At 43.7% G+C, this 27,807-nt stretch overlaps 2 protein-coding genes across 5 annotated transcripts; one reads left to right on the top strand and one right to left on the bottom strand.

The window, feature by feature from the left end:
* The first annotated feature begins 208 nt into the window (after nt 1-208).
* SPRYD4 (SPRY domain containing 4) lies at nt 209-3,090 on the top strand. The gene is made up of 3 exons (XM_058742358.1): nt 209-409; nt 840-1,160; nt 1,487-3,090. Exons 2-3 carry the CDS (start codon nt 1,076-1,078, stop codon nt 2,023-2,025), a joined length of 624 nt encoding a protein of 207 aa, XP_058598341.1. The 5' UTR covers nt 209-409; nt 840-1,075; the 3' UTR covers nt 2,026-3,090.
* GLS2 (glutaminase 2) lies at nt 3,059-17,832 on the bottom strand. 4 transcript variants are annotated; one of them, XM_058742357.1, is made up of 19 exons: nt 17,344-17,458; nt 17,101-17,197; nt 11,879-11,978; nt 11,348-11,469; nt 10,599-10,728; nt 10,011-10,090; nt 9,761-9,924; nt 9,478-9,536; nt 8,143-8,175; nt 7,802-7,860; nt 7,007-7,073; nt 6,804-6,854; nt 6,406-6,582; nt 5,599-5,730; nt 5,393-5,485; nt 5,162-5,223; nt 4,383-4,459; nt 3,864-3,927; nt 3,059-3,730 (listed from the first exon to the last, which is right to left on the bottom strand). In XM_058742357.1, the coding sequence occupies exons 3-19, from the start codon at nt 11,957-11,959 to the stop codon at nt 3,574-3,576; spliced, it is 1,608 nt and encodes a 535-aa protein (XP_058598340.1). In that variant the 5' UTR covers nt 11,960-11,978; nt 17,101-17,197; nt 17,344-17,458; the 3' UTR covers nt 3,059-3,573. The 4 variants fall into 4 exon arrangements, with proteins under 4 accessions (XP_058598340.1, XP_058598337.1, XP_058598338.1 ...); XM_058742354.1 differs by lacking the exon at nt 17,101-17,197 and having other exon boundaries at nt 17,344-17,831; XM_058742355.1 differs by lacking the exon at nt 17,344-17,458 and having other exon boundaries at nt 17,101-17,334.
* Between the last annotated feature and the right edge of the window lie 9,975 nt (nt 17,833-27,807).

The following is a 27,807-nucleotide window of genomic DNA, read 5'->3' as shown; positions in this document are numbered from 1 at the left end:
CCTCGTTCATTTACTAATTCAAAAACAACAGTACTTACCCTGTGTTTAGGGTAAAACCGAGGCCTTAGGTCACAGAGAACAAAGGGCTTAATCGCCATTCCTAAGAATTCTTAAGAAACCATTCTTAATTCCCATTCTTAAGAATCTAATGGGTGAGATAAGTAGCTGCCCCTTTAAATGTTCCCTTCTCGGTAGCCCTAGGGAGAGTGGGAGTCGTTAGGCGGCTAATGCAGTAAGTAGTCCAGGGGAGAAATGTGATGGGGATTGAAAGACCATCAGATATATGTGAGGGAGACAAAAAAATCCAAGGGCTTCCAGGTTTCTGGCTTGGGCAACTGGTTGGTTATGGGTTGCAGTTCACAGGGTCAGGGAACCTACGCGGAGGAGGAATGGTGTGTAAGAACACAAAGTAAGTTTTAGACACGTTAAGTTTGAGGTCACGGGAGGGATGGGAGTGGGCTACATCCAGGTAGAAATCTCTAATAGGTTGTTGGATATACAAATGGGATATACAAATCAGGAAAGAAATATGGGGTAGGGATTTAAAGTCCTTCTCCAGTAACTCTGAACATATAAAAACCAACGTTTACAGTATTTACACATTATTATAAAACAGCCTGCTACTTAACCTAGTGGTTATTTGTCAAGTTGTATTCTAGGTTATGCTCTCGTTTAATTTTTGTCAAGGTCTAAAGGGTTATTTTTTACAAATGAGAACACTTAAGGATCAGATTAAGTGATTTGCCCAAGGTCACACAGAGGAGCTAGGTTTGAATCCGATTACTATTTAATTCTAAAATCTATACTTTTTGACGTCTTGCTACACCGTCTTTCTAAAGGTCCTACTTGGTAAAAACGTGAGCAGCACTGCCGGGAAAAAACCAAAATAAACTGTACCAAGCACATGCGGACCAAGAACACATTTCACTAAGATGGCGGCTCCCCTGCTGAACGCAGGCTCCCTTACGTCATCACACTGCGCGGCCGCCTTTCGCGCACCACGTCGGAAAGTAGCAGGCGGGCAGATGGCCCGGTCCCAGGCCAGAGGGCGTGCCCTATTCATCCCAGGCGCAAGATGGCGCTGCCTTTTGTACGTTCGCTGTTCTTGTGCCGCTGGGGAGCTAAACGATTGGGGGTAGCCGTCGCGGAAGCCCGCAGAGGTAGGATTATCTCTTTTACTCTCTTTTATCTCCAAAATGGTTTCCGTTATTCCCGAGAGTCCCCTTGGGTCATTTACCCTCCCTGATCTGCTTTCGTCTTGAGAGTCCAAACCTGGGACACAATCTGGCTTTTTTTTTTTTTTTTTTTTTTATTATTCCGAGGCTTTTCCAGCCTGAAAGCCCATATTGAAGCGCCTCACTCTTGCCCGCGTGACATTTTTTGTTTCCTCGTGAGCGCATGACTGTTTCAGATCGTAATACGTATATATCACTAGATCTAGGGGTTTAGCCCTCGTCATCATCTAATCTCTTTGCTCTGCTCACAGGCATCAGTTTCAAACTGGAAGAAAAAACCGCCCACAGCAGCCTGGCGCTCTTCAGAGGTGACACAGGTGTCAAGTATGGCATAGTAGGATTGGAGCCCACCAAGTTGGCCCTGAATGTGGAGCGCTTCCGGGAATGGGCCGTAGTGCTGGCCGACACAGCAGTCACCAGTGGCAGGCACTACTGGGAAGTGACAGTGAAGCGCTCCCACCAATTCCGAATAGGAGTGGCAGATGTGGATATGTCCCGGGATAGCTGCATCGGTGTTGACGATCGTTCCTGGGTGTTCACGTATGCCCAGCGCAAGTGGCACACCATGTTGGCCAACGAAAAAGCCCCTATTGAGGGCATGGGGCAGCCAGAGAAGGTGGGGCTGTTGCTGGAGTATGAGGCCCAAAAGCTGAGCCTGGTGGATGTGAGCAGGGTCGCTGTGGTCCACACGCTACAGACAGATTTCCGAGGTCCAGTGGTACCTGCCTTTGCCCTATGGGATGGAGAGCTGCTGACCCACTCAGGGCTTGAAGTGCCTAAAGGCCTCTAGTATGTGTTTCATTGGAGTGCCCAATCATGCTCTTCCTTGGGTAGCCTCCTGGTGAAACTGTCTGAAGCCTTTTAATTTTGCCGCTAAGCAACCTCCAACTCCCACAATTCAGTGTTAGGCCCTCTGTGCAATATCTTAGTCTTTTTCCTTTCCCCTACCCTGTGAAAACTAGGCACACAGCCACCCTCTCCCCTCCCCCAATCTACTGCCAGTTTCCTAGGCTACCCTGAGTGTACTTAATGTGACTGGCTTCCTTTGGTCCCTCTGCCTCCCTGTGCCCAGACCTCAGACTGCATTCAGTCCTGGGGTCTTAGCTTTCAACTTTGAATTTATTCATCACTGTGATACCTCTGCCTCCCTTTGCCCCCATGTTATTCCCCCCTCCCCCCACCTTGGGGCCCTACAGAATCTCTCCAGAGTAAATCCTTTCTACCTCTGGCTGGAGGAGTGGTACAATGACTTGGCCCTTTCCCTGTAGCACATACAGAGTCGACTCTGGCTCCCCAGGAAGTTCTTTACTGTCTCTGAATGAAACAGAGCCCTTCTTTCCTAGTACCTCAGTGCCAGACTCTCAGCCCCACACTGCTGCAGCTATCACCACCCAGAGTCCATCTGCCTTAATCTGCACCTCCCTGACATCTGGTCAATCCATTATAATCATTGGGCCAGTTACAACCATGATCAAAGGAGACAAGATACTTGTGCCACAGTTGGAACTTCCAGAGGGAGGTGGGAGGCCTGAGGTCTTGCACAATCCCTTTTTGAGCCTGCTCAGACCCATGCCCTCACTATTACCACCCACTCTCCCCTCCACCCCCTCCAGTAGTTGCTGTATCCTAGCAACTCTAGAATACAGTTAACCTAGAGTAGTATTTAGGGTTGACGAAAACGTGGTGGGATGAGTATGTACGTGAAGTATGCATTGTTTGGGCTCTGTCTGACCTTGTGGTTCCCTCTTATTCTACCTTTATGATGGTGACGCAGCTGGATGCCCCTGTGGGAGAGAGAGAAGGACTGGGCTTAACAATTATAATTTGTGTAATTAAAGTTTATTTGAGCACAAAATACTTTCTCTGTCTAAAAAATTAGCAGTAGCAGCAGTACTTCCTGGCTAAGGAGGGCAGACCTCTCCAGACTATTAAAGTCTGGTGCATAGCTGTCCCACTTCCTTTGTGGATACATACCTGTACATGGTGGCTAGGGCCCCTTTACCAGAGCATCTCTGTCTCTCTCATGATGCTTTTTAAAGAAAGGGAGAGGGGATCTGGGTGAAGACCTGGGATGATTTTGAGTGGGCTAAACCATTAGGCTGTACCTCGAAGAAAGTCAGTCTCCATGGATTGCTCTACTGCATGGGTCCACCAAGGCACTTCTCTATACTCTGTCTGCCAAGGGAATGGGGTATTTTCACTCTCACAGAAAGCAGTAGCCTAAGTCTTGGTCCCCACGGAAGCAGTGCGGCTCTCCATAGCATGTTTGGTGGTTATGGGTTAAGTGTGTGGCCAGTCATGCTATTTCTTGAGCAGGTACTGTATGTGCACCCCATGCTCACACCATGCTCTCTAAGTTCTCCTTGGACAGGGCCTCAGCCGCTGCTTCGGCCTGAGTCTCAGATGGTGTATAGGAGTCCTGGTAATCCTGAAGCAGTTTCACCACCTCCAGGTGGTTGAACTGCACAGCATCATCCAAGGGAATGTTGCCCCACCTGAAAGGAACAAAGCCCATGATCAGGCAAAGAAGACATTGAGAACGATATGGTTAAATAGTGACTGTGGTGGCTGGAGGGCAGTGGGAGAAAAGCTGCTTCTCAGCCCTCCTTTTACCTTAATCCTACTCACCTGTCCTTAACAAAAGGATTCACTTTGCAAGCCTCAATCAGGAATTTAACAACTTCGATGTGTCCTAGGAATATGGGCAGAAGGAAAATGAGATGGCACAGATCCTGAACCTTTTGGTGTTAACATTAGTATAGACTTTTGGCAGCTGGAGTCTGAACCAAAATGGGAAAGGCCTCTTCCCATTTTGCTCCCTGAAGCACCCAATAATAGTTGGCCTGCAAACTGCAGGGCATCTGGACAAAACCAGTTCCTTCCCTTGTAACCTTAAGGGCATATGCGATAGGGATTACTCTTCTTAGAAAAGAAAGGCTCTTAGGGGGTGCCTGGCTGGCTCAGTCAGTAGAATATGCAACTCTTGATCTCAAGGTTGTGAGTTTAGGCCCATGTTGGGAGTAGTTTACTTAAAAAAAAAAAAAAAAAAAAAAAAAAAAAAAAAAAAAAATTATATATATATATATATATATATATATATATATATATAAAGAAAGGGTCTTCCCCTTTTATTTAACTTTTAGATACCTTCAGCTGCAGCAACATGCAGGGCTGTGCGGGAGTCATAATCTTTCTGTTCCATGTCCATGGCTGACAAGGCAAACCTGAGGGTGGTGGAAAATAGCTAGAGTTACCCAGATCAGCCTAGAATCACTAGTGTCTTTTCTGAAGTGGGGTCAGACTGGATGGATTCCAGAAAAAGTAAAACAGAGCTTATGGTAAGATCTGTAGACTCTGAGTAATCATGTTCTATACCCAGATGAGACTGTTACTCCCGAATCAGACGGGTGTGATGCTTCCAGAAACATCACTGCCTACATGTTTGCTGATGTTGGTGATCTACTTGAGGCAAGGTCCTTAATTACTTCTTAGGATTCTGCTCTTAACACCCAGATTAATCCTAACAGTGACTACTGTTAATTAAATTCTTATCACATGGCAGTCACTGTACTTAAAATAATCTCCTTAAAATTTTTTTTTCTTTAGTGTTTTTATTTTTGAGAGAGACAGAGCATAAACGGGGGAGGGGCAGAGAGAGGAAGACACAATCTGAAGCAGGCTTCAGGCTCCGAGCTGTCAGCACAGGGCCTGATGCGGGGCTTGAATTCACAAACTGCAAGATCATGACCTGAATGGAAGTCGGATACTTAACCGACTGAGCCACCCAAGTGCCCCTAAAATAATCTCATTTAAATGCAATCTGTGCTATTTTATCTGGCTCTAAAGCTGAAGCACTTAACTATTTTGCTGTGTTGACTCCTAATGAGATCTCTGACCAGGAGTATTTTAGTGTGTTTATTTAGTACCTTCGAAGAGCTGAGACATCTCCACTATAGGCAGCAAATAATAGGTTCACCACAGTCTTGTTCTGGAAAACAAATTATACCCACCTTAGATTAACTGTGACTTTGAGCTCACCCATGCCCAGCTCTGCCCTGTGACCCTTCTACAAAGATGCTTAGCCAAGGGTATTGCTAAAGCATTATGGAATGTTATATTCTGAAATATTCTTATAAGCCACCTTGGGTTTTCCTTACCCGAACTTCTCCCCCTTCACGCCGTGGGTCTAACTTCCGAGCACAGTGCCTCAGGTTGTCGTAGTTGTGGAAATTGAAGAGAGACACCAACTTCTAGAATCATAAGCCAAAGAGATTGTTTTCTTACTCCCTGCACTTCGTAGAAGCTCAAAATTGTTTCATTTACTCATTCAAAAACATTAAGTCCTACATGCAAAGTAACTCACCTGGCAGAAGCTGATGCCCCTGTGGCTGTTCCCTAGCTTGTCCAGTGGAGGTGACAGACACATCATTCCCATGACATTAGGTACTACTAGGAGGATGGCTCCTGACACAGCTGACTTGGCTGGCAGGCCCACCTTGGGGACAAAGTTGAAACTGAGGATAAGCTAGAGGTGCCCCCAAGTCCAGATTAATAAGTTAGTCTATCCCAAATGACTGCATAGGCAAAGCCACATCCATCTCAAACTTTTGGCTTGTTAATTAGCTTCTTTTCTTACTAATCTCCTGCCCTCTCTCCCTTAAATTAATGGCTTCAGTAAGGAAATATTTGTTGAGTGTCTATGCTGTGCCTGATGCTGCCCTAGAACTAGGACAGTATCATTTGACTTCATTCTGGTGGTAGGAGATACATCATCAACAGAGAAAAATAACCACAGCTTGTGGGAAAACACAGGAGAAATGAAGTAGGGTGCAGGGATAGAGAATGAAGTGGGAGGGGGGCCTACTGGAGACAGGATGGTCAGAAAAGCCTCTCTGAGGAAGTGGCATCTAAACTGAGACCTAGAGAAGTGCCAGGCACGTGAAGAGCAGCAGAAGAGTGGCTTAGAAGCTGCAGCATCATGTATTGATGTGTTTGAGGGATTTGGTGTGTTTGACAAACTCCCCTAAGGATTCTCAGCCTAACTGCCTGGCTGGAAGCTACTGAATGATAGGCAGGAACAAGCTTCCATCCTCAACTTTGAGAGACTCCGTGTCCTCATGTCTCGGCTCTGGACTGGTGGCAAATGGATGGCAGGGCCAGCAGCACTCACATGGAAGGCAAACTGGCCTGAGAAGTCGTACATGCCGCAGGAGTGCATGAGGCTGAGGGTGTTGCGCACTGCTTCAGCGCTCAGCACGCTCTCTCCTGTGATGGGGCAGATCCCGCCATTGGCTAGGGTGGCTGCCATGACACTGCCTGACTCACAGGTCACCTCCACGGAGCACAGCTATGGAGACAAGGCAGAGGTGAGGGTGCAGTGTGGATGTGAACACTGTGCTCTTGGGTCTAGAGCAATGTTCTTGGCATCCTGATCTTTCAAAAAGTTCCCCTGGTGTTTCTGAAGGACACCAGAACCACTGAAAAGGAGCATCCCTCTTGTGGGTGAGAACAAGGATGGCAGTCTGTCCTGTTCCTTTGGCCCGGAGCTAAACAGAAGTGTTTCCTCACCTGGAAATAGAGATCAAGGGCAGCCATCATGTCCACCCCCTTAGGAAAGCACTGTAAGAAAGAAGAAGGGAGAGCATTTCTTTTCAGGCCATCAGCAGATCCTGTCACATTGCCAGGATCTCAAGCAAAGTCCCCAGCCCCAGTTGCCCTTCCACCAGCTGCAGAATTCCCGGGGACTTTCTATGCCGGCCTCTCCCAATTACCTTCTTTTCCTTTAGATAGTAGCCAATGGCATAATTCCGATCCCCTGTTTCCTTCTCTGACTGGAATCTGAAGCAAACACTGAATTTAGTACTTGATGTTTGAGGGTGGGTGTAAGGAGAGGGGAAAAATACCTTCCTTGAGAGAGATAGAACTAGATCACACATGTCAAACTAAATCAGCCCCTGTATAAATTCTCACAGTAATACTGGAGGAAACTTCTGACCCTGAGGAAACACTGGGCAAAACTTTATTGTAAAGCATAAAAAAACAAACCAAACCCAAAATGGGTCATCTAGTTTGGGAAAACTGATGAGCATTTTCGCCTTGAGGGACTTGTCAAGAAAGGGTTTAAGAATAAGCCCTCATACTGCCTCTCTTAAGTACTAAGTAGAAATGGAGGGATGCCTGGGTGGCTCAGTTGGTTAAGTGTCAGACTCTTGATTTTGGCTGAGGTCATGATCTCATGGTTCATGGATTCAAGCCCTACATCTGGCTCTGTGCTGACAGTGCAGAGCCTGCCTGGATTCTCTCTCTCTTCTCTGCCCCTCTCCTGTTCACGCTTGCGCACACACGCACCCTCTCAAAATAAATAAAAACTTAAAAAAAGAAATGGAACAAGTTTTTTTACAAAGTAAACATGTCAATGAAGGGACTCCGAGGAAGCTATGTGGCCAAAATTCCCCTGGATTTCTTGCTCTTAAGATTTATCACCACCCCCACCTTCTCTATCACACACATGCACACACAAACACACCCCACAATGTATTCATCCAATCCTATGAACAGAGCCTTACGTAGCATTGCTGAAACCCATGTATTCGTTCCCAGCCATTTTGTTCAGATACTGTAACACCTAAAAGAGAAAAAGGAGCATGGAAGGCACCACATGAAAGAGAACCTCTACTAAACACATACTAGCCTGCCTAACTTTTTGAACTCCTCAGTCCTTATCATAGCAGCGACTCAAGAGGCTTTTTCCCTCTGAGGCCACAGATCCCCACACCTCTGGAAATAAAGCTTCTAGTATGGGCTGGTGCATTATCAAAGTGGGGTTAGAGCCACGCACTGGGACACTTGGAAAGGATAACATGCCATCGAGAAAAGCAGCCAGGAGCTGAGTAGCAAGGGAACTTACAAAATCAAACTTCTCTGCTTTGTTACAGTCCATCTGCAAGAGAGAGAGAGAGAGAGAGAGAGAGAGAGAGAGAGAGAGATATCAACATTCCAAGCCTAGGAGGATGACAGGAGTGCCAGGAGGACCTAGTGGAGTTAATGTCTTAGACTGGTTTTGCTAGTGACATTTTTTTTTTTTTTTTACAACTGAGTCTTTTTGTATACCTGCATATCATATCCAATGATCTTAAAAACCGAACCATTTAGATTTTAGTATCAAGTAATGAGTACAAATAACCTCACCCCATCTGTGAGTTTTACCCATCCCTGAGCCTCACTTCCATTTCCATTCTCAATCCCAGCCCTCATCTGACTCTCACTTTCCTTCTCCTGATTCCAGTCCTGTCCCCAAGCCCCATTCCTATTCCTGATCCCCATCCTCATCCCTTATGGCCCAAGCTCGAACCATACTCTATCCCTATCCCTGACTCCCATAGCTATCTCCAACTGGAGTGACAGGAATGGGATCAGGAGGGGTGTTGCATTTAATACTCAATTACATCAATTATATTGATAACTGAAATAAAGCTGAAGATTTTAGCCGAGTGTCAGGTCCAATAGGCCCACTTAGATGGGAATGGAATGAGGCAGGTGCCAGTTACAGGGCTGTAGACAGAGCTATCCCGGGGCAAGGGGAGAGCCTGAGCCTGGTCTGGTCTCCCATTCCACCCCCACCACACTCCATTGCTTCCTGTACATGTCAACTATAGTGTCAACACCATAGGGACTCTGACACCTGAGTCCCAGGGGGGAGGGTTCCTAACACCACCTTCCCCAGGAAGGGCTGTGATTGGCTCTGGAGTGTTGCGGCCCACACTGTTCTCAGGTTCTTGCTCAAGCCCTGGGAGACCTACAGCTGACAGACCAACCTGATACCCTTGTTCAAGGCCAACTCACAGTTTCAGGTGACGTGAATAGCTGCCCTGGCCTGGCCATTCACCCTTCTTTCTGTGTCCCTCACCCAGAAGTGGCCAATCAGTACCCAACGGTGCTGTCCTCCCCCTGTGTCTGGCATTTGGCCCTTGGTCCTAGGCAGGGGTCAAGACCTGAAGACCTGCTCACTTCTCTAAGGGCCAGGAAGCTCTGGGCTCCAGACTCAGGGTTGGGGGCAGAGGTACAGCTCCTTTTACTAACATCTTCGACATATGTGGGTCCTTGCTGTGCCCTCACTACTTCCTGGGGACCCTCATAGGAACCAAAGCCCAGCAGTCTCCTGGAGAACTGGGCAGATATGTGGGATATAGGAACAAGGGGGTTTAGAGAACAGTACCTTCCAGATGGCTAGGATGGCACTGACCTTGATCAGGGAGCTCACAACAATGGCACCAGCATTGACCATGGGGTTATGGGGGATTCCTGGAGAAATACAAACCACCCAGAGTTTTATTAGCTGCTGAGCAAAGCCTCCTTTACAGCCGGCCCACTCTGCAGGCTAGACAAGAAAAATTTCTTTGCTGGGGAGGATGAAATGACAGAGCTAATCAGCAAAGTCAGAGAAATAAACAAACAAAGCTGGAGGGATAGGTGGGAATAAGAAGAGGGACATCTATGAGTCTGGCCTGAGCCCTGGTAGTGCTCACCTTCCTCATTGAGAGACAGCTTGTTGTAACGTAGGCCACTGGGCTCCTTGCCCACAAACTTGTGCACGTAGTCAGTGCCTAGGGTGCTTATGGAGATGGCATAGGTGAGGGGCTTCACACAAGACTGCAGGCAGAAGGGGATCTTTGTGTGGCCCACGGAGTGCCTGGGGGCAGATAGGTGCCATGAAAGGGATCAGTCTATGTTCTGCACCCGTGCTCTGCCTCCCCTTCCTCTCACCCAGCATCTTACCGCTGACCATCCACAGTGCACAGGGAGACACCCCACAGGTCTGGATTGGATTTGGCCAGCTGAGGGATGTAGGCCGCCACCTGGGCATGAGTGGGGAGACAAAACAGACAGAATGGAGATATGGATGTAGAGGGGGAACAGAGATAATCAGAGTCAGGATAAAGGTGAAAATTCTGTCTTCTGAAGGGCACTAGGGTTCCCTCCTGCCTGTTGTTCTCAGGGACACCCAAGCCTTAAGTCCAAGAAGGCCTTAGCTTTCTGTAGCTCTATTCCTATAGAGATGGCAGTAAAGCCTACGGAAAGTAAAAAGAGGAAAATTCTGGGTTTTGGTTCTCAGGCTCAATTACCCTATAGGTCTCTTTCAAAGTTTGATTGAATCCTTTATGCCACTTGTCCCCTAAGAAACTTCAGATTCCTTCACCTGCTCTAGAAATCACATGTATAGAAATACATAAAGCATTTGTCCCCATTTTTAGAGGTTCTGCTTCTTATCTCTCATCCATGGATTCCCAGCCCCAAGAAATTTCCAAGAAGCAAGGTATATCTGGCCCAGAGCCCTTGCCCCTCCCTTAGTCCCCTGGCCCTCACTTTGCCTCCAGTGAGCTCTTTGGCATCCTCAAAGATGCGATCCACATGGCTCGTGAACTCCTCAAAATCAGGAATGACAAACTTCTTTCGGAATGCCTGGGTCAGGAGCACAATGTTGCTGCTCACACACCTGGATCCCAGACACGATTGGGTTAGGGGGCTGGAGAGATGCAGCTGTGACTCACTCTGGAGCCATGGAAGTTGGGAATAAAGAAGGCGTGAGTGGTCATGAGGTTTGGGACCAACAGCTCTATAACCTTTGGCATGTCACTTTATCTTTCTGGGTCTTAAGTTTCTTTTGCCCCTAAAATGAGGGGTTGTTGTAATGATGTGGAAAGATACCCCAAGACAGTGTCTTGGGATATAAGAAAAAAATACCCATATAATATGTATAGTGGGCCATCTTTATATTTTAAGAATCCTAAGTCATATAAGTATATTTATATATATTCCTGTATGTATGTAAATGCATAGGACGTTATCTAGAAGATACCCACTAATCTGTTAACAATGTTTACTTCTGGGAAAGGGGACTGGGATTGGGGAGAGAGGGAAAGGAGAACATGTATTTCTATATTGTTTGAACTTATTATAATGAGTATATGCATGTTCATATGTTACTTGTGTAATAAGTAATAAAATGAAGGGTCAAACTATCCAATCCCCAAGAGCCCTCCCTGCTATTAGAGTGGTGCCCTTGTTTCTGGGGCAGTTTTGAGAGTGGGTGCCCTTGTTTCTGGGGCCCTCACTTTTGGAAGAGATCTCGGTCCAAGAGGCCACCACTGCTGGACTCTCGAACCATGCGGCGCATCTGGCTCATGCAGTCCCGAAGCCGGGGATCTGATGTCTGCAGTCCAGTGGCCTTCAGTGCCTTTAGGGGAAAGAAGAAGCCTGGTAAGGTCAACTACAAGGACAGCAATGCAATCCTAATATTCTTTCCCAATGGATAACAACTAGCTCAATCCCAACTACTGTACTAGGTGGAACAAATGGGTTTGCAGACTAAGAAAGGAGAGAATTGTGCAGCTATGGAGACTGATAAAGGTTTCCTGCCCTTTTTTTATCAAGGAAGCTGGTTCCTGAACCCTTGGGGTCAAAGTCTCAAACCAAGAAGAATGGCTGAGTCAGAGGGTTTCATCTTCCTACCCTGGTCCAGAGACTGGATTGCCTTATGAATCTAGACATCTACTACCATATTGCTACCATGGCCCGTTAGCCATCCCCCCACTTCCCAGAGATCCTGAAGATTCAGTGTTCTGAGCAGGTAGAGAGGAACTTACAGTAGTGAACTTGTGGATAGGGATTCGTTCCTGTCCCTCAGCAATAGTGTAGAAGAGCAGATCACCCAGGCGCGACAGCATGCCACTCTCTGATGAATCACTGTTTGGGGGCAGAGATAGGGGAGGAGGATAGGAACGTGAGAACTGCTCCCTGCTTCTCCTCCTAGAACATGGCCTTATAAGTAGATAGGTGTCCTCACTCTATGCCTCCTCCCTGAACCAGCTGATCTAGCCCTATAATTCCAACTTTCACATCTGTCCTGAGAAGTCAAATCTTACTGTCTAGATTTCTTTTGTTCCTAACCTTCAGACCTTTATTTCTAGCTGCTTTCTAGACATTTCCATTTCTAGATGTCCCATAGGGCACTGCCAAACTCAAAATGTCCAAGTGTCCAAATGTCATTTCCCCTCCCTCCCTCTGCTCTTCTTCTGTGCTTCCCATTTGGGTTAATAGCCGTATCACTCACCCAGGTGCCAACCCAGAAATGTGGAATCATTTGGATAATTCCCATACCTTACATCCATGTTCAGTTGGTAACCCACACTATGTCTCTCAAATCCACCCTGTTTTCTTCCTTTGTGCCAGCACGGCACAGTATAAAGAACAAGAGTTTGCCCCTTAATAGCTGTGTGACCTTAATATAGATAGGAAATCAGGTTATTTAATAATGCTGAACATGCTTCCTCATCTGTAAAATAAGGGTAGTAATGTCTGCTTTACATGGATGAAGTAGGCTTAATTAACATTTAGTGGAAAATGGTCTTTCATAAAGTAAATGCTCAGTAAACCATGCTTCATCATCAGCTCCATATTGTCTGTTCCCTAACTGCTACCACCCTCCCTTGACTTCCAACCCATCTTCCACAATGTGCCAGTTAACTTTCTAAAAGTCAAATATCATTTCTCTACTCAAAAACCTTTGATAGCTCTCCAGTGCCTACACATAAGTTATTTCTTGGTATGGCATTCAAGGCTCTTAAAACCTACCAACATTCTTTTTCTATTCTCCACCATGTCCCAACACTTCAGTTACGCCAGATAACAGGTAGGTCCTTGCGGACCAGACATGGTTAGGCTTCCTGGCCTTTGCTTATGCTGCAGCTTCTGCATGGAATTACCTTTTTATCCCTTCACTTGGAAAAGTCCTGCTCATCCTTCAAGGTCCAGATCAAATGTTACTAATTCTATAAAGGCTTCCTCAAACCTCCCAATATTGTTTATGCTGCTGGTATGACACAACACACCATCTTACTGACAGAAGACTCCCTTGCTCCACTGTTAGAGGTGTGTGTGTGTGTGTGTGTTTAGCATCAACATTCTTTATTTTTATTAAATTAGAAGTACAGGAGTGCCTGGGTGGCTCAGTTGGTTAAGCATCCGACTCTTGATCTTAGCTCAGGTCTTTATCTCAGGGTTACGAGTTCAAGCCCCATGTTGGGCTCTACGCCCAGCATGGAGCCTATTAAAAAAAAAAAAAAAGAAGTACATTGCAAAATCGTAAACAGGTATGATAATATTTTGGATTACAGATTAAATTCAAAATAAAAAGATGTAGGGGTACCTGGGTGGCTCACTGGTTAAGTGTCCAACTTTGGCTCAGGTCATGATCTCACAGTTCATGAGTTTGAGCCCCACGTGGGTCTCTCTGCTGTCAGTGAGGAGCCTGCTTCAGATCCTCTCTCCCCTTCTCTCTGCCCTTGCCCCACCCTCATGCACTCTCTTTCTCAAAAAAAAAAATAATAAAATAAATAAAATAAAAATAAAATGATGTAAAATTTTTAAAAAATATTTTAAGTAATCTCTACACCCAACGTGGGGCTCGAACTCACAACCTCAAGATCAAGAGGTGCATGCTCCACTGACTGAGCCAACCAGGTGCCCCAAGATGTAAAAATTTCTAATTCCAATTTTTCTGATTTGAAATTAGAAAACACCTTTAAAAAAAAATCTCCTACCCCCACTTACCCATTTTGCGCATCCTACCATCCCCTCCCTCCAGGTCTTTGTGTTTTGGATACCTATGTCTTCATAACATTGAGCGAAGTCCCTAGCCCACAGTGGGTCTTCAATAAAGAATTACCAAGTTACGTTTCTAGGAAGGTCCCTATTGCCCAAAATATCTCTCTTGCTGGCTTATAATGCTTAACATTCCAGGTATTAAAAACTTCTTGGTCTTCAAGAGTTCTATTAATATGTTAACAGATTTAGAGAAATTATTTTATCAGATCATTCCAAATATGACAGCTATTTGAGATTAAGACCCTTTAATCTCTTTGATCCAACAATTTGACTTCCAGGTATTTACCTACAAAATAACATATTCCCATTTATTGCATTGTTAGTAATAGTAGTACTAGAAACAATGTAAATGTGCATCAACAGGGAACTGCTTAAATTATGGTACATTCATGTAATGGAATATTATGCAGTATAAAAAAGAAGAGATGAGAGAATTCTTTAAGTACTGATATGGAATGATCCCTAACATGTCATATTAACTAAAATAAGCCATCTGTAAAACAGTGTTCATAGTATGGTACTATTTATGTTTAAAAGGAAAAAATATATTTGCCTTTACAAGCACAAAATATTTCTGGAAGGATATATATGAAACTTGTTAAAAAATAAAAAGAAACCTGTAAGCCTGATTTACCTTCCTCTAGGGTGATGAAGCAAGTGCTGGGCAAAAGGAGTGGGAGGGATACTTCCCACTATATATCTTTTTGCATATTTTGAGCCATATGAATATGTATATATTATTTATTGAATATGGACATATTATCTATTGAAACAAGGCATTAAAACATTAAAAGTCTCTCAAGAAGCTTGGCATAGACCAGGCATGTATGTGTTTAGGGTCAGGGGTCAGAAAGAATATCAGGAGAGGGGTGTTTTCTTGTTTCTGAGGAAATCCAACTGTCACAATGAGGCTAGTGCCTATAAGGAGGACAGAGTCCATCTGGTGATAGAAGGGAGGAGGAAAAAGCTATATGAGGAATAACGCAAGAAGGAAATTATGTAGGAACATTTAGAGGGCAAGTCTCTGTGCCTGGAAGCTGAGGGAAGACAGGAAATAATGCCATACCACTGAAGTATAACAAGCCTTAAGAAAATTGCAAACCCTTTGGCCCAGATAAGGATTGATCTATGATATAATGTTGAGGGGCGAAAAAGCAAGGTGCAGAACAATGTGTATACCATGATACCATTTTCATAAAAAAGAAAGGAAAAAAATATCAACATGTATTTGCTGATATATGCATACAATATCTTTAGAAGGTTATACAAGATATCGATGACAGGTGTCCCTGGGGAGCAAAATTTCCTAGGAATTTACTCTAAGAAATAATTGAACCGGTCCACAAGAATATGTAGTAACCAGATTGAAGACTGGTTAAATAAATTATGATACCTCACACAATGGAATCTTAAAATGGCTAAATAGCAGCCACTAAAATGACAATAATATCACACACATACACATTCAATGGTATTAAAAGCTGTTTATAAATGAAAAAGGTTACCAAGGAATATGAAGACTGTAATCCTATTTTTGTTAAAATTTTATATATACATATGTAGGGTATGTATGGATATACATCATAACATTAATGGTTACCTCTAATTTGGGATCTTTATTTTCTTCTTGATACTCTATCTTATTTTTCTTTTATAATCAGGAATAACAAAGCTAAATATTAAAAAAACAAACAAGAACCTGAATACCAGGGCATTTTTTCTGCCTTCCTTCTCCCCCACCCCCCAAACACAAGAAACCCTCCCCATCATGGTGTCACAGTCCAGAGCCAATCCCCCTCCAGTGCTCTCAATTCCTTTTGCTCAAGGGAGAACCAGATCAAGCCTCCTACTAAGAATTCCCTGGGAGCAAAGGCAGCCATAGGCAGGAGGATCAAGGCTCCCCAAAACACTTCCATCACCAGACACCACTGGGTAAGGAAGTATGTGTAGAAGGAACCAGGGATACTACTTGCTTCCCAGGAGGTTTAAAGGTGAGGGAGATTGGGGCACCTGGGTGGCTCAGTCGGTTGAGCGACCGACTTCAGCTCAGGTCACGATCTCACGCCCGTGAGTTCGAGCCCCGCGTCGGGCTCTGGGCTGATGGCTCAGAGCCTGGAGCCTGCTTCTGATTCTGTGTCTCCCTCTCTCTCTGCCCCTCCCCCGTTCATGCTCTGTCTCTCTCTGTCCCAAAAATAAATAAACGTTAAAAAAAAAAAAAAAAAAAAAAAAAAGGTGAGGGAGATTAAGGCTTTGCTCTGTCCAGCCATTTCTCCCATGGTGATTATTTGGGGAAAGTTGGAATGGAGAGTAGAATGAGACAGAGAGAGGGCTTATTCTTTAAAATTAAAAGTTCCATGTTTCCTTGAGAAGCAGCTGATGGAAAAGGACAGCCTAATAATTAATGATAAATAAATCATACCTTACTGGTCTGTTACCTGTCAGGACAGGAGCTCCAGTGGTGGTGAGGCAGTGCTGTGTCTATCTGGCTACTTTAATTATGATATGCATGTCTTTCTGAATGTCATCAGTACATGTCAATGACAGGAGAGATGGTCCATTTTCTGTTCCTGCTATGATAGTGCAGGGACTACTTGGACAGTGTGTATGTTGGCTGCTGGAAAGGACAAAATTCCCTGCTCAGCTCCGTCTGTGTCTCGGAGAAAAGAGGCTCAGCCACCAAGTTCTCCTGGGTGGAGGAGAGAGGTGCAGCCTCTGGGGCAGAATAATAAATAGCCCAAGGGATGAGAACCCTTCAAATCAGGGAGCCTGAGCAGCACAAATAACGGCTGACTGGTTCTGGTTTGGGAAATCTGAGCCTTATAATTTTTTACCCAATTATAACGATTTTCCTCATTTAACAACCAACTGGAAAACCACCCTCATTCTACAGATTAGGAGCCCCGATAACGCACACATCCAACACATATGCAAACGACACACCACGTACCTGCGCACTAATACACGCGCATCACACATTACACGCTGAGGACATGCCAAAACACAGACACACCATACAGATGGCCAGACACAAGTACTCCAAGACTCGAGGAGGAGGCTGTTCCATACCCACTCATCCCCTAAAATACATCCGAGGACCTAGGAGAGGGAAGGTGAGGATGCGCGGTGCGCACACGGCCCTGCACTCAGACACGTGCACCAACCAACACGCCGCGCTTGTCTGCGTTCCCAGTTAAGTACGCACCTTGGACAGGCACCATCCCGAGGACCGACCTGCCCAAACGCCCTCCCGGGCGGACGGCATGTTACCGCCCGAGCGCGGCGGACCCAAAACCCCAGATCTAAAAGAAAAGGCATCGCAGGCTAGTGAGCGAGAAGAGAAGGGGAGATGAGGTGCGCTCTCGGGGTAAGGGTACTCCGAGCTGGCGACAACGACAGTGGGAGTGGGAGCGAGCCTGTTCCCCTGCCCCTGTCCCGCAAGCCTTACTGATCCCGGTGCTGCGGCTGGTGGCTGTGCGGCGTCTCTCTGCCCAGCGCCGCGGCCTCACTGAGGTGGTGCCGGACGCCCCCGCCAAGAAGAGGGCTCCGGCTCAGGTGACCCCAGCCTCCCAGCCAGCAGTGACTGCCGGCCCCGCTCAGCGCATTCTGCAGAGCCCTCATAGAGCGCATCCCCCCAGCGCGCCGCCCGCTCTGCCCGAGCGACCTAGGAGTCTGAGCAGTGGCTGGAGGGAGGGGCGGAGGAATCGCGAACGCCGCGAGGTGGAAGGAGCTCTATGTTGGAGTGCGGCGTCCGGGCTGTGGAGGGGAGGAGGGGCCCAGTGGGTGGGGTTGGAGCAGGAGGAGGGGCCCTAAATGTCTCCGGGTCTCTAAATGTCTCCGGCCCCTGCCAGGTGCACTCAATCCCCACCTAGAGAGGGGATGGACGAGGAGTGCAAGGTATCTAAGGAGAGAAAGCTGCGGAGGATATTTAGCGGGTGGAACCAGAGAGCCGTGCCCGAAGTTGGGATGGACAATGCCCAGGTCCAATCATTGGGGAAGCAAAGACCTTGGGGGCGGAGAAAAGATGAAGTTACCCAATTGAGAGCAAGGCAGTGGGTCGTCCGCAAAAGCATTGCGGATTCTTTAGTGCCTCGACACCCTGCGGCAGCCTTGCGTACAGACGTTGAGGGCGGGAAAGCCGAGGGTTGGCGATTTGCGAAGCTCCCGGAGGACGCGGTGGCTTCAGAACCATGGAATTCTCGGAGAGAGAGGAGAGCGGTACCTCTCTGCACTTAGATAAGAGTGAGCCCTTTTCAAGAGGCCACCTAGTGACCTTCAACATTCCAAGGCCGGAACCGGCCACGGTAACCCGCCGCGTAGACCGGCACGGAGGTCCAATGAACGCGTGGTCTCTGGCACGCGGTATTGGTGAGTGAGGAGTCAGATGGCCGGAAAATACCCTGACCAGAAACAGCCCCTGGGCACTTTAGGGAGTTCCTGAGGTGGTGAAGAGGTCAACCTGGTGGTTATTAGATTGCCTACGTTCACGTGCTATCTCTACCAATTATTTGGTGGCTGTATAGGGCTTGCCTGTTCTCGATAGAGCCTTTATACATTTTATAAGCCGTTAAGTGCTCCCAAAATTTTAGTTATTTGAACTACCACACCCTGTATTCCTCACGTAAAAGAAGTGATATAGAAAAGTAGTGGGTTTTTTTCCTAAAGATTTTATTTTTGAGTAATCCCTGCATTCAACATGGAGCTCGAATTTAAAGCCCCAAGATCAAGATTCACACGCTCCACAGACTGAGCCGACCAGGCGCCCCTAGGAGACGAATTTTGAAAGCTAAACACATTCAGGAATTTTATCATTTGCAATTAGGAAAACACTCGTCTGTATCTTCACAGTGCCTAACATAGTATCTATATTGAGTAGAAACTCATGTAAATATTAGGTATCATCTAATGCTTGTGGTGTGCCAGCTATTTTATATAGTCCATCTCTCCCTCTTACCAGAGACCTACAAAGTAGTTATTATTAGTCCCATTTTGAAGATGAGGAAACTAAGACTCGGAAATAGGGCTTCTTTGAATAAGGTAACCCAGTTATCTAATACCAGAGCTAAGAATCGGACTCAAATCTCTGACTACAAGGCTTTCTCCATCAATGCAGCTCTTCCCAAAATTAACTGTTGACTCAAATTATCTCAGGAAATGACACCATCCCTAAAGGAAGCATTTTATGTGGAAGCATTATGATACAGTACTGGGAGTTGTCTAAGGTTGGCTGTATCACAAACTATCACCTTTTTTTTTTTAAGATTTTGATTTTTTTTTTTTTTGTTTTTTAAGTAATCTCTACTCCCAATGTGGGGGTTCGATTTTACAACCCCGAGATCAAAAGTTGCACACTACCGTCACTTTACAGCTTTGGATTAGCGTGAACATCAGGTGTAACTGTGGGAGACAAAATATCAAAACCATATTCTGGTGTGTTTTGTTTTGTGAAAAGGCAGTTCTCCTTTGCGTTGGTTAGGGCTGGAGGATTTATTTGGTTTGAAACCTTATAGAGTGACTTTTGTTTTTGTTTTTCCCTCCTGCAGTCATTCCCTACCTGCCCTGTCTCACCTATTCAGACTCTCTCTCTAATTGAGGAACCCAGGCTTGCCCTGGGCTGCCTCCTGCATGGCTTCGCCCATGACTTTAAGAAAGTTCTAGGGGGCGCCTGGGTGGCGCAGTCGGTTAAGCGGCCGACTTCAGCCAGGTCACGATCTCGCGTCTGTGAGTTCGAGCCCCGCGTCGGGCTCTGTGCTGACAGCTCGGAGCCTGGAGCCTGTTTCCAATTCTGTGTCTCCCTCTCTCTCTGCCCCTCCCCCGTTCATGCTCTGTGTCTCTCTGTCCCAAAAATAAATAAAAAACATTGAAAAAAAATTAAAAAAAAAAAAAAGTTCTAGTAGTATAAACTAGAGCTAACGTTAGTTTTTCCAAATGTAACAGGCTAATCTTATCCTTGTTTGACTCAGGAATGTTATTTCTTTGAAGCTTTTTAAGCCGTCGAGAGAAAGGTACCATATGTTAGGGATTTCTAAACATTACCTAGAAGTCATTTGCTTCCTTTTATTTCCTACCCCTGCTTTTATGAATTAGCCTTAATTGTAATCAGTGAGTGATGAGTTCCCCACTCTTCTTTCTTTCCAGTTGTCTCTGATAAGAGGAACTGGTTGGTCAGTGAATAAAATCTGCCTGTAGAAGGGGAGGTTCTTTGCTTGGAGAACTAGCCCCTAGCTGCCCTTTGACTTTTGCAGTGACTCTTCTTCCACTACAATATTGCTGCCTTTGCATGAGGAAGGAGCATGAACGAGTGAGTTGGGAGGCTCACAGTTTTGTGTAAAGTATAAAATATTCAAGAAGAACAAGCTTGTCATCCCAGGTAATTAAAGTTTGGCAGTGTCTGGTCCTTTTTTTGTTTGTTTCAAATTTGAAAAGGACCCACCTAGTTAAATCTGTGCAAAAGTATTAGACAACTGTGACATGGCCAGCTAGAAATGAGTTTTTAATAAGCTAAAGAAATCTCTGTCATGTCTAATAGTAGGTTTTTAGGTCAGCCCTGGTTGTGCCAGAGTTTTGTGGTATATGAGGGAGGATTGGTCTTAATGATTTTGAAACCTAAATCAGAAAAGCTAAATCCTCTGGGACAAAATTGGAAACTTGGTGTTTAAGAAATGCTTATTATGATTTAGATTCTCATTTGTTCTCTTTAGATTGTAGCTAGAATGTTGATTAGTGCAAGTGACAGATTATTTCACCTTAAGTTTTTTTTCATTAATTTTTGTTCTGCTAATGTTACTATTGGTGCACATGCCTTCCTGCCTTCGTTTCTCCATTTGCAAAAGATAATCTTGTATAATTATATAAGTACTAGGAGCTCTGACATAGTCATCTTCCATTCATTCAGTGAGTATTTATTCATTGGCCTATGGTGTGCCAGGCCTGTATCTAGGGAATCCAGAAATTAAGCAAAAACACCAGTTTCTGACTATTGGAAGAAATGAGAACGCAGTGTTTAAAATTAAGAAAAATGCCAAGACGAGAGATGTAGAAGGAAGTATAAACAAGAGGCCCCTGGGGCCCCTGGGTGGCTCAGTTGGTTAAGTGTCCAACTTTGGCTGAGGTCATGATATCATGGTTTGTGAGTTCAAGCCCCACATCGAATTTTCTGCTGTAAGTGTGGAGCTTGCTTGGAATCCTCTGCCCGCCCCCCTCTCTCTCCCTCCCTCCCTCCCTCTCTCTCAAAAATAAATAAACATTAAAAAAAGGGGGGAGGCACCTAACCAGGGTCAGGTAAAAGGTAGCTGAGATAAAGGGGAAGGAACCTCAAGAAATGTTGGGTGATGGGAGCCAACTCTTAAAGGATGAGAAGTGTTTCCCTGGATGGAGATGAGGAAAAAGGTATTCTAGACAGAGCTCTTCCATAACATAGCATGAGAGGAACATTTGAGGGACTCTAGGTCAGTTGGTTGGAGTGAAAGGTTGGTTGGGTGTGAGAATGTGTGGATCAGTGAAGCTGAGTATATAGGTGGGGTCTCATCATAAATCGTAAGTATGTATGTACGTATCTGAGTAGGCTCCATGCCCAACACGGGGCTTGAAGGATCTCCTCTATTGACTGAGCCAGCCAGGCACCCCTGCATTATGAAGAGTTAAACACTATGATAAGAATATTTACATCCCAAAGGCAATTCCTTGTTAACCTTCTTCTTCTTTTTAAATTTAATTTAATTTAATTTTTTAATTTACATCCATGTTAGCATATAGTGCAACAATGATTTCAGGAGATCCCATAATGCCCCATCCCCCCTCCCACAACCCCCCCGGTAACCCTCTGTTTGTTGTCCATATTTAAGTCTCTTACGTTTTGTCCCCCTCCCTGTTTTTATATTATTTTTGCTTCCCTTCCTATGTGTTCATCTGTTCTGTGTCTTAAAGTCCTCATATGAGTGAAATCATATGATATTTGTCTTTCTCTAATTTCGCTTGCACAATACCCTTCAGTTCCATCCACGTAGTTGCAAATGGCAAGATTTCATTCTTTTTGATTGCCGAGTAATACTCCATTGTGTATATATACCACATCTTCTTTATCAATTCACCCATCAATGGACATTTGGGCTCTTTCTATACTTTGGCTATTGTTGATAGTGCTGCTATAAACATTGGGGTGCATATGCCCCTTCAAAATAGCATACCTGTATCCCTTAGATAAATACCTAGTAGTGCAATTGCTGGGTCGTAGGGTAGTTCTATTTTTAGTTTTTTGAGGAACCTCCATACTGTTTTCCAGAGTGGTTGCGCCAGTTTGCATTCCCACTAGCAGTGTAAAAGAGATCCTCTTTCTCTGCATCTTCACCAACATCTGTTTTTGCCTGAGTTGTGAATGTTAGCCATTCTGACAAGTGTAAGGTGGTATCTCATTGTGGTTTTGATTTGTATTTCCTGATGATGAGAGAAGTTGAGCATTTTTTCATGTGTTGGTTGGCCATCTGGATGTCTTTGGAGAAGTGCCTATTCATGTCTTTTGCCCATTTTTTCACTGGATTATTTGTTTTTTGGGTGTTGAGTTTGATAAGTTTATAGATTTTATACTAACCCTTTATCTGATATGTCGTTCGCAAATATCTTCTCCCATTCCATTGCTTGCCTTTTAATTTTGCTGATTGTTTCCTTCGCCGTGCAGAAGCTTTTTATTTTGATGGGGTCACAATAACTCATTTTTGCTTTTGTTTCCTTTGCCTCTGGAGATGAGTAAGAAGTTGCTGTGGCCAAGGTCAAAGAGGTTTTTGCCTGCTTTTCCTCTAGGATTTTGATGGCTTCCTGTCTTACATTTAGGTCTTTCATCCATTTTTAGTTTATTTTGTGTATGGTGTAAGAAAGTGGTCCAGGTTCATTCTTCTGCATGTCTCTGTCCAGTTTTCCCAGCACCACTTGCTGAAGAGACTGTCTTTATTCCATTGGATATTCTTTCCTGCTTTGTCAAAGATTAGTTGGCCATACGTTTGTGGGTCCATTTCCGGGTTCTCTCTTCGGTTCCATTGATCTGAGTGTCTATTTTTGTGCCAGTACCATACTGTCTCGATGATTACAGCTTTGTAATACAGCTTGAAGTCCATTGTCAACCTTCTTTCAAAGATTCTCTACTTCACTTGAACTCACCACCCCACTGCTTCACAAAGAAATCCTCAATTTCCTGCCATTACACTTATATTCTGTGTTTATCCCTCCAGATACTATTGAAGAGGAATCCTTCCATCATTCTTGGTTAATCTCTCCACTTTGCGGTATTTTTCGAATTATTTCTCTGTAATGAGTCTATCTTTCACCACTTGAATATGCTCAAGTCTTTCCATCTGCAGAAACAGTCACTGAGTATGTTTTGACCCAGTGTTTAATTAAAATATATTTCAGTTAAGCAGCTTTATGCAATTCAGATTTTCCATCAGTATTACTCTTTTTTTTATTCTTTTTTTAAAAATTAAGGGGTACCTGGGTGGCTCAGTTGATTAAGCACTGACTTTGGCTCAGGTCATGATCTCACGGTCAGTGAGTTTAACCCCCGAGTTGGGCTTTGTGCTGACAGGTCAGAGCCTGGAGCCTGCTTCGGATTTTGTATCTCCCACTCTCTCTGCCCCTCCCCTACTGGAGCTCTCTTTCTTACCTGTTTTCATTCTGCCAAGTTTTTTGAAGAGCCATTACACTTAACCACTTATCACTTCTCATTCTGTCTGTGATAGTGGTGAACTAAGCTGCTGCCGCCATTGTGTTACTTTGAGTTCATGGGCTTAAGGCATTCATTGGCTTTGAAAGTTTAAATAATATTATTAATCAAGGCCACTAGATCAGTTAATGTACTTAAATATTGCTAAGTATTCATTAGTAAGCACATGTATTTGAATAGGATTTAGATTCTGGCTAGAGTAGCACGATGGTACTGATGCACATGTTTTAACTTGATTTTATCGACTAGACCTTCACAGAGTGAATGAAATTTTGTATAAATTCAGATGTATCTATGATCTATCCAAATGTGCTTTTCTAATTCCTATTTAGTTTTGCAGTTACAAAACTAAATTTTGTAGGACTGAAAAAGTACAGACATGAGCATGTAAAAAAAAATCACAATATATCATCATACTGGTCAAATTTATAATGCCCAATATACATTTATATACATTTTCTCTATTTTGTCAAATAATCTCTCCTGTAAATTGGTTTCTCTGGTGGCCACATGAATAGATTATAGCAAGTCTGAATCATTATAATGTGTTAAGAGAATGTAGATTTTGCCGGGGTACCTAAAAAAGATTTCAGTGCTAATTTGAAAGAATTTGAAACAGCAAAAAGAAAAAACCTTTGCGTGTGGTTGTTGTTGATAGCATTTTAATACTTTTTTTAAGCTAAAAAACATGAAAAGTGTTTTCAGAATCTTGTGTTACCATATAGTAAACAAAACCATTCTGTAAAAAACTAAGTAAAACTAATTTTAACCACATTCTTCTACTTGAACACTCTATAAACCTTAATTTCTGAAGATTTTACATCATTTGAACATTTTTATACATCACCCACTTTTGCCTGTCAATTCGCTAAAGGCTACTGTTCCAACCCTCTGATCTTTGGGAAATTTTTAGAGAAAACAATTTTATTTTTTACTTTTTTCAAGTTCTTATTTAAATTCCAGTTAGCATAGAGTGTAATATTAGTTTCAAGTATAGAATTTAGTGATTGACCACTTACATACAACACCCACTGCTCATCTCAACAGGTGCACTTCTTAATACCCATCACCCACTTAACCCATCTCCCTGCCTAAATCAGATTATCAGGTAATATGTACAGTAAGAAATTTTCAAGGTTAAGTATATTTACTTATATGCATTTACTATTCCAGTTTAACTTAGATGAAAAAAATCACAGTAAAAAGTACAGAAAGTGCCAAATAAATTTATGATGTATGAAAATGATTAATATAATTGCTGTTTTGTGAGAATTACTAAATACAGAAATTGGAAAAAAGTAATATGTACATATTTCTGTGATAGTTATTGACAATACTGGCACTTGATTTGAAATTTTTCTTTTTTTTTTTTTTTCATGTTTATTTTTGGGAAAGAGAGAACATGTGCACTCAAGTGGGGGACTTGCAGGGAGAGGGAAACAATCCCTATGCTGCCCCACTGGGTGGGGCTTGAACACACCCACTGTGAGCTCCTTTCCTGAGCTTAGTCAGTCGTGATCAAGAGTCAGACACTTAACCAACTGAGCCACTCAGTGCCCCTAAATTTTTTATTAAGTGTTTTGTGCAATTCTCATTCACATATTTATAGTAGAATTAAAATGATTTAAAACTAGGGAAGTGTGTAGGATCACAATGTTTAACAGAATTATTTTTATAATTTTATTTTAAAAGTTTATTTATTTTGAGAGAGAGAGTGGGAGGGAGGAGCAGAGAGAAGCGCTAATAGAAAATTGGCTCAGGTCATGATCTCACAGTTGGTGAGTTCCATCCCCTAGTCAGGCTCTGCACTGCCAGCATGGAGCTGGACGTTTAAGTTTACTTGCTTATTTTGAAAGAGAGAAAGCGTGAGTGGGGTTGGGGCAGAGAGAGGAGGAGAGAGAGGGAGGGGAGAGCGAGAGAGAGAGCGAGAGAGCGAGAGAGAGAGAGAGAGAGAATCCTAAGTAGGCTCCACACTGTCAGCACAGAGCCTGACGCCTGACGTAGGGCTCGAACTTACCAACTGTGAGATCATGACCTGAGCCGAAATCAAGAGTCAGATGCTTAATGAACTGAGCCACTGAGGCACCCCAGAATTTCTTTTATTGAGCGTAGAAGCTCAAGCAGGGGAAAAACACAGGTCATAAAAGTGACCAATTAAAATTCATTGCTAGGACTATTTTCTTTTGCATATTTATTTATTCATCTGAATTTTGGTTCAAAATTCAGAAGGTACAGGGGCGCCTGGCTGGCTCAGTCAGTGAAGCATGTGACTCTTGATCTCAGGGTTATGGGTTTGAGCTCCACATTGGGTGTAGAGATTACTTAAAAATAAAATCTTAAAAAAAATAAAAACCCACATGGGGCACCTGGGCGGCTCAGTCGGTTAAGCGTCTGACTTCAGCTCAGGTCATGATCTCACAGTTCATGGTTTGAGCCCTGCATCGGGCTGTGTACTGACAGCTCAGAGTCTGGAGCCTGCTGTGTGTGTGTGTGTGTGTGTGTGTGTGTGTGTGTGTGTGTGTGTGCGTGTGTGTGTGTGTCTTTGCCCCTCCCCCACTCATGCTCTGTCTTTCTGTCTCTCAAGAATGAATAAACGTCAAAAAAATTTTTTTGTGGGGCGCCTGGGTGGCTCAGTCGGTTAAGTGGCCGACTTTGGCTCAGGTCATGATCTCACCGTCTGTGAGTTCGAGCCCCGCGTCAGGCTCTGTGCTGACAGCTCAGAGCCTGGAGCCTGTTTCGGATTCTGTGTCTCCCTCTCTCTGCCCCTCCCCTGTTCATGCTCTGTCTCTCTCTGTCTCAAAAATAAATAAACGTCAAAAAAAATTTTTTTTTAATTAAAAAAAATTTAAAAAAAATTTTTTTAACCCACAAAATTTAGAGGGTACAAAAGGGCATATAGTGTAGTCACCCTCTTGTCTGTTCCTAGCTACCTACTTTATCCAGAAGCAAGCATTGTTATCAGTTGTCTGTATATCTTTCCTGTATATATTTTATCCAAATGTAAGCAATTATATATTTTTCTCTTTTACGCAAATGGTACCATACTATAAGCACTATTTTGTATTTTTCCTCTAAGAATTTTTTTTACTCTAGGGGCGCCTGGGTGGCTCAGTTGGTTGAGTGTCTGACTCTTGATCTCAGCTCAGGTCTTGATCTCAGGGTTGCAAGTTCAAGCCCTGCATTGCTGGGTGTGAAGCCTACTTAAAAAAAAAAAAAAAAAATTAAAAAAATTTTTTTACTATACATCTTGGAGAACCTTCCAAATCACTATTTAATGTTCTTCCTTTTATGGCTATGTAGTAATTGATTGTCTGGTTTTATTGTTATTTTAAATGTCCCCCATTGGTGAGTATTTGTATTATTTTACATTTTTTTTGTTATTATTAGAGTGACCATATTTCCTGGTTTGCTTGGTGCAGTCTCACCCGTGCCAGTTGTCCTAACTTAAATATTAATAGTGCCTTCTTTCTTTTATAAAAGTGTCCCAATTTGGACAATATGTTTTATGGTTACCCTAGCTATTACATTGCTGCAGGGAATAATATTAAAAATCTTGTCATTTTGTAGGTTTACAAATATAACTGTAGGAGAAATTCCTAGAATTAGAATTGCTGAGTCAAAAGGTATATACATTTGTAATTTTGATAGATGTTGCCAAATTGTTTCTTTATCATTCATACCATTTTAGTCTCCAGTAGCATAGGAGAGCAGTAGGAGAGTACTTGTTTTCTGCCATCATCTCAGGTGATTATCACTTTTTTAAATGTTTGCCATTACAATAAGCATAAAATAATTTCTTTTTTAAATTAATTAATTTCTTTATTTTGTAATTTATTTCCAAGTTGGTTAGCATATAGTGCAACAATGATTTCAGGAGTAGCTTCCTGAATGCCCCTTATCCATTTAGGCTATCCCCCCTCAACAACCCCTCCAGCAACTTTGTTTGTTCTCTATATGTAAGAGTCTCTTATGTTTTGTCCCCCTCCCTGTTTTTGTATTATTTTTGCTTCCCTTCCCTTATGTTCATCTGTCTTGTATCGTAAATTCCTCGAGTGAAGTCGTATGATATTTGTCTTTCTCTGACTAACTGTGCTTAACATAATACCCTTTCAGTGCCATCTACGTAGTTGCAAATGGCAAGATTTCATTCTTTTTGATTGCCAAGTAAGTATAAAATAATTTCTGAGTGTTTGCTTTTAT

This window comes from Neofelis nebulosa, chromosome 8 (assembly GCF_028018385.1).
Source record: "Neofelis nebulosa isolate mNeoNeb1 chromosome 8, mNeoNeb1.pri, whole genome shotgun sequence".
Classification (NCBI taxonomy): Eukaryota; Metazoa; Chordata; class Mammalia; order Carnivora; family Felidae; genus Neofelis; species Neofelis nebulosa.
Note: the sequence above shows the minus strand (reverse complement) of the source record. Positions and strands in the feature narration are given on the sequence as shown.

Excerpts from the sequence above, each read along its gene's own strand:
- GLS2 (XM_058742354.1), bottom strand. The coding sequence starts at position 17,525 with ATGCGCTCTATGAGGGCTCTGCAGAATGCGCTGAGCGGGGCCGGCAGT. Across the intron at positions 9,537-9,760 it reads GCTGTCTCTCAATGAGGAAG|GAATCCCCCATAACCCCATG; the intron begins GTGAGCACTACC and ends GTATTTCTCCAG. Across the intron at positions 7,074-7,801 it reads ATGGGTTTCAGCAATGCTAC|ATTCCAGTCAGAGAAGGAAA; the intron begins GTAAGGCTCTGT and ends TGTTTGCTTCAG.
- SPRYD4 (XM_058742358.1), top strand. The coding sequence starts at position 1,076 with ATGGCGCTGCCTTTTGTACGTTCGCTGTTCTTGTGCCGCTGGGGAGCT. Across the intron at positions 1,161-1,486 it reads CGTCGCGGAAGCCCGCAGAG|GCATCAGTTTCAAACTGGAA; the intron begins GTAGGATTATCT and ends CTCTGCTCACAG.